Here is an 11,223-nt window from a genome sequence, read left to right on the forward strand (position 1 = left end):
TTCAGGAGCAGCCCACTGCAGAGGATGCTTCAGTGCTCCAGGACTCTGGAAACAAGAACATGATTAAAGAAAATCGGTACCAATCATACAAGTTAGCCTCCTTGCCAAGTACATTGGTGCAGGGGGAAGCTTCCATCCCCCGCTGCTGCCTTATCAGAGAAGAGGATCAATACTCCAGCCAGCACAGTGAACCACACAAGTCAAGGTGCCATTAAAAACCTTTGTCATATGTAAAGGCTGGGAAGTAACTGGGGGAAGTTACTTCTGCCCTTATCTGCATACAGTTTGCACTCAGCCAAGGCTCATTTTCCTCTGAGCACTGAGAACTCGCTGAACAGCCCCTTCTTTGCTCAGTATGATAAAGGAACTGGGTCACAGTCAGCTGCAAAGTTAAAGCACTGGTGCCCCTGCACATCAGTGGACGCCCTAATAGAAGCGTAAAGCTAAGAATAGGTGACAAGTGCTCTGACAAGTGGACAGAGCGATCTTCCTTTTCCCTGTATTGGCACTATATTCCCATAAAAAACAGAAGTCGTCCTCATCTTTTATTTTTATTGCAACTGAAAAAATCTTTGCAGTCAAGATGTCTTTCTCAAAAATGAGAACTGAGAAAAGGAAAGGCAGCGCCTGAGAGGAAGGCAGAATGCCAGGCGGCAGTCCCCATCTTTACACAGAAAAAAAATTCTATTTGGCCAAACAGTCTTTCAGGAATTGACCCAGCAGTGCTCACACTTACCTACATGATTCCAGAGACATCAAGAATGATTTAGATGAGTCAAAACTAATGACCTGGCCATTATTAATTCAGTGGATTTTTAAATAATTCTGTTCAAGTCACAGGCTTGAAAAGCTGTGACATTTCTTTATCTTACCCTTGGAAGTATACTGTTTTTCTTCAGAAAGCTAAGTTCTCCAGATCAGAGGAGTTATCTGGAGCAGACCATCACAAGTGGATGCCTAAAAGATGCATAAGCTGTCCTACATACAATCACTTTGGAAACTTCCTTCAGCGGCTTAAAGGTGATGCCCACATGGTACTTGGGGGCCAAGTGGAAGTCCCAGCTGTCTAGTGCATACTCTCACATGAGCCAGAAAAAGCAGCATGAAGCATTATAATGCTTTACAGGTGAGCATTATACCACCAACTGTGACCATAGATGCATAAGAGAAACTTTGACCAAACCCCCAAAATTCAGCCTATGGAGAGTTCTGACATTAAGCCAGCTTGAAATAGGATTGCCAGGCCCTAGATTTACAGCACTATAGAGATTGTGGTGAAGCTCAGAATTGGGACCAGAAATAGCCCAAAATAAATTCTTTCGCTCTCTCTAAAGAAAGCTGACAGATCCAATCAACAAGTTTCAGTACAGATGGTTTCTGCATATTTTTAATTTATTCAGGCTTCTAAGGCTGATAAGAATGCCACATTTCAAATTGATCCAAATCCACTGTTTCAGGGTATTAGTAACGCTGTGTTTTCATAATAAACACTCTTAAAAGGTTTATTGTCAAAGCTTCTTTCAGGCACGCAGGGTAGGTTTTTGCTTTGAGCAGGATGTACCATCAGTGACCTCAAGCTGACATGCAGCTCTGCTCAGGGAGAATGCCCTCCTGCCAGAGCACCAGTCGAATCAGCAGGAGCTGAGCCAACTAAGAAGTTACTCAGTGCTTCAAAAAAAAGCTCCAGAATTCATGCTATTATTTTCTTTTCCAGGTCACTCTGTATCATCAGAAATTGAGACACTTTGACTATATCCATACAACAAAATCTGCACAATAACCACATGAGTCTTACTCTTGGACCATACTCCTGCCTTCAGCATCCTGCTGTAATCTTCCAATTGCAGATACTTCACAACTGAAACCGAGGTCAGCTCTGAACACTGCAGGCATATATTTTTCAGATGAACTCTGAATTGACCACTTCAGCACACAGCGCTGAACAGGGTTGCCGCTTTGTGTGATTCTCTTAAGCCTTAGAGCCACACCGTCCCCCAGACTGTACAGTGTAACAGAATAGAATGGTACGTTACCTGAGAGACAGCAATGGAAGTCACACAACAGAAGAAGCTCCAGCAGACATTGGGGTGCAGCTTTTCATCAGATGAGACTGATTCTTACTGTACACTGCGCCTTATTGCTACAGCTGAACCTTTAGTTTCCACACAGCTTTTTTTTTTTTTTAAATTCAATAATTATGTAGACAGCTTTTCCTCCTCCAAACTTGTATATGCCTTGATTTTTCTAAAGATCACTGCAAGAAGTAACCTCAATGACAGCTCCAAGAACAGCGAGCCATGTCCAATTAGTGCATAGGCACTGTTTGTAGTCTTCCTTTTCTTCTTAAAAGAATCTATGAACTGCGGTTTCTAAATGCCAAGTATATCTTTCTGCATGTGTGTTTGAGTAGTGATTGGTTGGTTCACGCTTAGCTGAGGGCTTTTAACACCTGGCATGTAAAGATTTCACTGGCAGAGGGAGAGCATAGATAGCTTAATCCTACCATAAAAACAGATCATTTGGTATTAATATTGGGCCTCCTAGCACATCTTCCTTTTGCCTATCTTTTTAAGGACATACTTCAATAAAAAAAAGAGGCTAATTCAAAACTACCTCATGGAAACTATTTCCATTAGCCAAAAGGAAAACTGCTATTTCACTCCAATGTAGAAATACATGTCTGCCAGCTGTTATGAAAACATAGCCGGTCTTATCTTTATTTATTCTCAACATGAAACATTATGCTGTTGTAATGCTCTGCATTTTACTCATGTTCCTGAAACAAAAACTTCTTTTTCAAGTTATTTTATAAATACTCACATGTAATTTACCCTCCAATACAACAGGATAATACCAAATACCTTACCAGTATATTTGAAAGGGATTTCAAATGATTATTTAGGCATTTATTAGATCCCTTAAGAATGTTTTTTGAAAGAAACCTTATCTTTATCCATCAGTAGATAAACAAATTTAGAGCCCAAATATAGAAATGCTTGTTTTCGAGAAACCTTACAGACAGTTTTGATCATAAGCACGTGGAATATTCTAAGCATAACCAGCGAACGACTGTACATATACACACACACTCTCAAATATGAGATAAAAAGAGAATTCAACAGACCAAGAACAAGAAGGACATTCGAAACAACTGATATGGATTTTATTTCTTTGCATACTCTGTTGCTTTCGACACATGAACTGCTTCCTGTTCTACTACCACTTGCCAGCCTACATCATGGCGGGAGGCCACAGAATACAGAAATCTGCCTGCACGTGGGGCTGATGCACCAGAGCTTCCATAAGTGCTCCTTGGGATACAGCACAACTTGGAAATGGCTCAATGACTCTAGCAAAGCAATTACTTACTCTTTGTCTGTACTCCACGGCAAAAAAAAAATGTTACTTGAGCTCTTACAAGACAACATCATAGCCCAGGGAATCTCTTGCTCCTTGATTAGAAGGGATAATAATAACAGCAAAGTTCTATACCTGTTTAGGCAAATATACCCTGATGTATATTTGTAGTGACAGTTGCCAACACTTGTATGTTCACACAATGTAATCCAAGACAGTTAACCAGGTGCAAACTATGGTCCTATCAGCTTACACCCAAGCAAGACTTACATGTCTTGCTTTCATGTGCGGATACACCAATTCTTAACAGCAGCTTTGTTTGAATGGCACAGCCACTGAAGGCATTAGTACTCGTGAAGACCACTCACCTTCAGACTTTGGGCTGGCTCTGAAGAACAGTATCCTGTGCAGTCTAATGCACCCAGCTTGTCCCTAGCACTTTTAAGCAAACTACTGAACTAACTAGTTAGTTGGTTTAACAAACCTCACACTACAAAGGATTTTGAGATGAGGCAGGATTCTAACTAAATTAGAAACCTCCACAGATAATTACTGACCTTCTGAAGAGGGCTATATTTCTCTAATCCTTCAAAGATACTTCTCATGATTCAGATGAATCAGAGAACAAGACCTTAATAGGGAATAAGCTTAGTTACAGACAAGCTTAGTAAGTTAAAGGATACATTCCCATGGCAAAGAAAAGGCATGATTGTTACCTATATTTTTTAACCTAACTAACTGCTAAGCAGCAATAGTGAAGCTTCATCATGTGTAGGCAACAATTATACACGTTATTCATGACCATTGGGCGTATACACTATTGGCCAGCACATGTTATAACCTATTTTTTCACTGCTTTTTCACTACATGAAGTAGGTCCAGATAGCCCAAATGAACAGGCACATTCAACAGTTACTCCAAGCCTTTGCATGTCTACCCAAAGGTAGAGAAAGGAAGGGTCGGGTAGGCTTCATGATATCACCTCATTCCCCCTTCCATTTACTCTCTTGGACATACAAATTTCCTGCTGCAAGAGCTGGGATGCTGGTAGTATCCAAATCAGGTGGCTTAAAGCTCTTTCAATTCCATCTAGAAAAATAACAGCAACTGAAGCATGGATATACCTGAAAGAAGTGTTAGTCTGAAAGGCTACTTTAAAGGTAACAATCTTTGAGGTAGAAGATGTCATATTCCTCAAAGGGAATAGTAATCACAACCTAAATATTCTTCATGGGAGTTGTTTTGAAAGCAGAGAAGGAAAAGAATGAAGATGGTGTACCTGAACAGGGTGTACACCTGGGGAAGTGTCACAGGCAGTGCTCCCAAAGATTTACCTTCTTCCCTCCACAATACAGCATCTGCAAAGATGGGAATGTTTATCTCTTGGTAGGCACAGGTAGTAATCTATGCCTCACGGGGACATGATGAGAATAAGCATTTACTCCTTTTAAAACAAAACAAAAAAATCTCAAGGGAAAGGCAACCAACACACCCTCCCCCCCCCCCCCATTAAAATGTAATTAGAACTACAAAACAGCTGAACTTACAAAAACTGGTTCTGCTGTAAACAGAGGTACAGAAACATGATTAGACTTTTCTACCTAAATTAACATTATTTTCCATTACTTTTTATGGAAAAGCATGATGCCAGAGGATATTTTGCACTGAAAAAAACATTTCTTTAAATGTACTAAATGTGTTAGGTGGCCAAGTTTGCATACACTTAGCATTTACTGAGGTTGCATTCACTAGAATGAACTCAACCACTATTAATGTAGATGCCCTCATTATTTGAGTATGATGCGAAGTCGCAGTTCAGCAACACTCAACACATTATTTAGAAGATGTATTTTCAAATTAGAAAGCTTTACATAAGCTTTAGGGTAGCTCGTTAGTTCAGCCAAGAGATGTTAATCTTGTAATTCTTCCTCAAAAGTTCAGGATCTCCCTCAGGTTTACCTAACCGTATCAGTCACCGTTACAAATGAATCCACATAGAGAGAAAAATCAAAGTTAATTTAGCATGGATTGTTGTATCTTTGGGGATTTTTTTAAGTTCATTGATTAATTGTTTCAGAAGATGAGTGGAAGTTATTCCGGCAGGTGACACAGGAAATATATGAGGAGGGAGGGGAACACATAGGAGATGCTACAATGCAATCAGTGAATCCAGCTGAAACATCCTAGCTCACAATTTGCCAAGTCAAGGGTGAAACATAACATCAACATGCTGTAGTGTATGCTTTGAGGCACAAACTTCCCTTCCCCCCCCGCCTTTGGAAGCATTCTGAAACACTTTGAACCTTAAATCAATCTCTCTTTTCTGACCTCTTTAACTCCTGCTGACTATGTGACCCTAGAGAAAGAAGGGTCAGTGGAATTATGCACTGCAGTCCATGAACACAGCTGCAGACATCAGTACCAAAAAGGCAGGGCTAGGGGAAGAAAAAGGAAAAAGAGCGAGCTGAAAAGAAAATCTCTCACCAAACAAGAAAGATGCAAAGCATTTGCCACAGCTCTATTACTGGCTCCCTCATCAGCCACAATAATGAAATGAATGACTTGAAAAAAACCTTTCTAAAAAAATGTCCTTTTTTTTTAGCTCTAAATGAAAAAAAAAAAAACAAACCACCAAACTCCCCACCCATACTCTATGCTTTCTTGTTTGTTTAAAGGCTATATTCCCAAAGCTAGTAGATGAGCATATCTGCATATCAGGACCCACAAAACTGTGCAGAGGCACACTGAAGTGTAGTCTGTACAATTAAATTGCTATATATGTACAAACACACAGAGGATCTCTTTGGGAAACTATGGCAACTGCTAGTTCATCAAGTTGCGATTCCCCCTTTGTTCCTACCTTTCTTTGCTCTTCTAGTCCTTCCCAACTTGGACAAGCAAGAGAATAAACAGAAGTATTAATGAGGTCAGGATTGGACGTGCAACAAAGGAGCTGGAAAAGCAAAGAGACCTACTCACAAGCTTGAATCTGGAAATAATCTGAAGGAAACAAACTTTTCAGTAGAGCTGTACAGCAGTGATGAATTGGATATAGGCAGCATGAGCCTGGGATACAAAGTCTCGCCTAGGAAACCGGGGTTAGAGTGCCCATACTGCCATTGAATCACTTGCTGGAGCACTGTCACAACTGACCTTTAATTTGGATGTCTTTTTGTCCAGCTGAGATACTTAAGGCCTCATTTTCAGAGCTGCTGAGCTACACCAGCTCCCAGACAATTTCTCACTGGAGTACTGCACCGGCCAAACATTTGGAAATTGCTCGTAAGTATTTAAAAATAGCAAGGCAACTATCCAAGTATCAAACTATATGTACCTCTCTTTCTATCCTAAATCAAACTTTGAAAGCCTCTCAGGCCCTCTGTGAGGGTTATTGATGCTTATGAAGTCCTCTGGCATCCTCAGATGGAGAGTCTGGTAGAAATGCAAAGCATTCCCTCTTTTCATGTTTATATTTAGCCTCAGGGAGAAGGGCCTCCTCATGTAACGTAATGTATATTGTCATTTAGACCAAAAATGCCATGGACTGATATTAAAAAACAGTAGAATTTTTCCTCTGAACTATGTTTTTTGCATAATTTTTTCAAATGGCATTTGCACAGAAGTTTGTGCTGTAACAGCGGGTCTTTTCTCTTTCAGTTCTGTATCACATTTAACTTCCCCTCTTGATCAATATATTACAAGAATGTCAATATATTACAAGAAAGTCAACTCTAAAACAAAAGGAATCATATTTCATTACTGATTGCAGAGGAAGATTATTGACTGAAAACAGCTTTTTCCCCTCGTCAACCTGGGAAACTCTACCTGTCTTTTCTACGTAGGGAATGTCAACTTGTATTTCTGAAATCACACGTTGTCAGAAATATACATGTGTAAACATACATACACATCTGTCTTCTCACTCTCTTGAAATCTAAATTATGTAAAAAAGAAACTCAAACAGCTGCATTCCAATTGTACTGAAGACCTCTCACCTCCCTTTCACCTCCACTTTTCAGTCACTTAATCTTCTCCAAAGTCTTAGACAGCAACAGACTCAGAATGAAGATCCCTATAGACAAGTTTATGTGCACACTGGGAGAAGAAAAGCAAAACCCTGTCTGCCAAGTCCACCTATCTAGCCTTAAGACTAGCGGAAACACAGAATCCCTTTAAAACAGAGAAAGAGACTGACTCATCTTCCAGCCCTTTTTTAATGCACCATCGGGCAGTTTGTAGCGTTTGCACACAGTTCGTACTTTTTTTCCCTGACTTCTTGATGTGACACATGCCAATATGCTGGAGACTCCCTGCTCCTCCAAGGTGAGGAGTCACCACTACTCTCATGCACTGCCAGCTGCTATTGCTCCTGCTGTTTTTTTGTTTAAGCAGTGTATTAAATTTTACCATTCAAAAATGTTATTTAGCACATGCTTTAAAGAAATCCTGCCTCACTCCTCTGACAGCCAATTTGTGTTGCTGGTGAGGAGCAGTTCTCCTACCACAGCTGCATTAGTTTAATCCAAAGAAGAATACCAATAGAGCAAAATCAAAGCAAAATAAATTCTTTTGGGAAATGCATTGCTCTCAAGGTTTAATCCTAATTCTGACCCGAATTTTGTTAGTAGAGGCAAACTGCTCGGACATCTTTTGCACATGAGAAGAGACTTACCAACTATAGTATTTTGAGGCAGCAAGGAGCCTGAAGTGCAGCGATCTGCAGTTGTTATTATACTGGTATATCAATACTGCAATTATGAAACTTAATTTGGTTTCTCTCTGTGCTCAGTCTCTCTCCGTACCATTTTCTATTCTATTCTATTTCCTCTTATCTCTGCATTTCCTGCTAAATGCATGTAGCATCCACAAACTGACACCATGCTTCACAGCCTTTGGAACAAGAATATCGTGGAAATGAAAGAGCATTTGGAAAAAGAGACTTAGCTTCAAAGTTTGCTTTTGCTATCAATCTTACTTCTTTTATATCACTGTACATCATCTGTATCAACTGACCTGATTAAGCCCAAGAATGCATCCATGGAGGACAGCTGACAGAAAATCCTCTAAGACAGAGAGGACCGAACCACTGCTACAGCCCTGTGTGCGATTTTTTCAGTGGCAGTTTGAAAAAGGATCCTGTGCCAGGGTTACTTTATGCCAATGTCAGAGCTATGCTGGGAATTATTTGTATTCCCAGCTACAGGAGAAAATGAGCCAGCAGATGCTACTAAGATGCAGAATTGCATCCCCTTGCATTTGCAGCCAGATCTTCCCCCAAAACAGAGCACCAGTGGCCTGATCTCACCCTGAGCCTTTTTTCCTGCCCCTGGACTCTCAGGTCACACTGTAGGTGTTTAGTGTTTCTTGGCCATCTAGGAGATCTGGTGTGTGGGTTGGAAAGTCAGATAGGCTGGCCACCCTGCTGTAGTCCTTCCCCATATGATAGTGCAGTTACCCTCAGTTCAGCAGAGGACTCCAGAGCAGCAACAGAGATTTTATTAAACAGCCCCAAATCTACAGTAGTAGATGGAATTACAAGATCTTTCAATAATTCAAAGTATATGTGACTAAAGCAAATTACATAGAACTACACCTAAAATTCTTCCCAAGCCTTGCCTCCAGCTGGTAGCACTGAGTATTTTTACTAAGGAAATGGCAGTCACTGATGGCCTTGAAGGCACTTGTCTGAATTTGTCTGAGAGAGGAACTAATTTGCTGCAGCTCTACCAAAAATATCTCTAAACAGCAACAATCAAGAAACAAACTGAACAGCTCAGCAATCACTGGCCATTAAAATCATTGCCAGCCTTCTTTGCTAGTATCAGTTGGGAATGAGAAAGCTTCTTTCCCATGCTTGCAGTTCAAACATCCAAACCCTAAATAGGCACATCAGTGATTAAAAACTAGAATGCCAGATCCAGGCAGGCTGAGCCAGACCAGATCCAGGCTATATGAACATGCCTCCAAAATCTCTGGTTCAAAAAGGAATTAAACGAAGGATGAGAAAACAGAAACCCAACTTGAGCAGCTGGCTTAGGGAACTGCCTTCCCCTCTTTCAGTACACAGCAGTGCAAACCTACCTAGCCTTCATCTGCTACAGAGCACCTCGCTTGGACATTTTCTAAAGGCAGCAATACTCTACACTGGCATTTACACAGAGAAATGCCAGCTCTAACATTGGGATCTATATAATTAAGCTGAAATAACAAATGCTGTTCCAAAAGGAAAGGACAGCTTCAATCAAGTAGAAGCCTAAGCGCTGTTTCCAAAGCCATTAAGAATCTATTTCTTGCCTTCTGACTTAAGTAGTATATTAAGGGTCCATGTCGTTTTGCTTTAGCTGTAAGTCTGCAGGGGGGACAACTAGAAAACACTGAATAATTTGGTTATTTCTCATGACTAAGAGACTGCATTTCCAAATTATATACTTTTTCCAGAAGGTTTGATTTGGTTTCTGAAGGTCAGTGCAATATCACAGAGCAGTTGTTTGTTTTTTTTTTTTTAAAAAAAAAAAAGTCCCTTACCTGTGGCAGAGTGAAGACTCTCCAAGCTCCAGTATCTGGACAGGACACCTCTCATCCCACCACCACCACACACCACCCCACTGCTGTCTGAATCTGAACCCGGTGAGAGCCCGGAGCTTCCACTGCTACTGCAGTTTTCTCCACTGTGTGCCCCACTGGACTCACTGGGGCACTGCTGGGTCCTCATGCAGGCAGGTAAGAGGGAGAGCCAGGGGCTCTGCTCTGCTGGGGGAGGAAATGGGCAAAGCGCTCTGTAGCTGCTCCCAGGGCAGTGGTACCTGGCAGCGCTGTCTGAAGACTGAGCTGGATTCCTATCCTCCTCTCTGCCTGTCTCGATGCATCCTGACATCATAGGGGTCCACTAAGGAGGCTCCCTCTGTGGCAGCTCAACTGCTCTCAGCTGCAGCTTCTAGCAGCTGATTTTTATTAAAGCCAATTTCAAGGCATTAAAAAAGCAAGGGTGGGACAGAGATCTTGCCTCCTAATTTAGCAAAGCTGTCAGATTAAAAATAAATAAGTGGGAATAGTAGAATTTCATGCATTTTAAAAATGCCCAAGTGAGAGAGACCTTGTGTTATCTGCTTCCCCTGAGAACTCAGAAAGGACTTAACATACAAACTAATCATGTTTAGAACTGGCTACGGCTGCTGCTATTAAAAAACTGTTTTTGTAAGTCCTCAGAAAAAGGATTCAAAATGAAATCAAAGCCAGAAAAACACAGATTGAGATCTAGGGAGGTTGCAGCTGGGAGCTTTGAAAAATCATTTAGCATCCACCCCCAGACTGTAGACCTGGGATAGTCCCTATTTCAGTATGTGATCTTTGTAAGAGACCTCAGTCCCAAGTGAAACAGCATCACTAACTACTTTTTAATTAGAAAGTTTTATATTCTCATTACCTAACATGTGATTCAGTGTGTCCCTATAAAAAGAATTCTGAAAGTATACTAGTTTCCTGAGAATGCCGAAATACCTGTCCTGTTTAACAACAGTTTGGAGACCACAGAGGTTTTATGATAAAGGACATTTCTGGACTGCCACTTTGCTAAAATACCTGCCTTACAATGGCAGATTTGTCAAACTATCGAAATAATTTAAGAGTAGCCACATGGTTTGTACCACGTGCAGCAGAAAACATTATAAAACTTCTTATGCTAGTTACTAGAATAAGTGTAAGACCAGAACTAGATTGCTTCAGTGTGAGATTATCCAGGTCAGCTCAAAGTTAGCCAGGTGAGACTCTGTAACTAGGGGTTTGGACTGAAGTAAACGAGGAGCTCAGCTCCACTAGCACAGGTGGGAGGGTGACAGCTGCCCATAGGTGGGACACAAAGGAGCAAGC

General features: G+C 41.0%; 1 protein-coding gene across 2 annotated transcripts in view; it reads right to left on the reverse strand.

Annotated features, from left to right (window-relative positions):
* ARHGEF4 (Rho guanine nucleotide exchange factor 4) overlaps positions 1 to 10,156 on the reverse strand; it is a 102,067-nt gene extending 91,911 nt beyond the window's left edge. Inside the window, exon 1 of one of the 2 annotated variants that reach the window (XM_075158066.1) lies at positions 9,883 to 9,965. In XM_075158066.1, the coding sequence (XP_075014167.1) occupies positions 9,883 to 9,937 (55 nt within the window). In that variant the 5' untranslated portion in view covers positions 9,938 to 9,965. Of the gene's footprint in view, positions 1 to 9,882 lie in introns of both variants that reach the window. The other variant, XM_075158065.1, reaches the window with a different exon arrangement.
* Between the last annotated feature and the right edge of the window lie 1,067 nt (positions 10,157 to 11,223).

This window comes from Calonectris borealis, chromosome 9 (assembly GCF_964195595.1).
Source record: "Calonectris borealis chromosome 9, bCalBor7.hap1.2, whole genome shotgun sequence".
Classification (NCBI taxonomy): domain Eukaryota; kingdom Metazoa; phylum Chordata; class Aves; order Procellariiformes; family Procellariidae; genus Calonectris; species Calonectris borealis.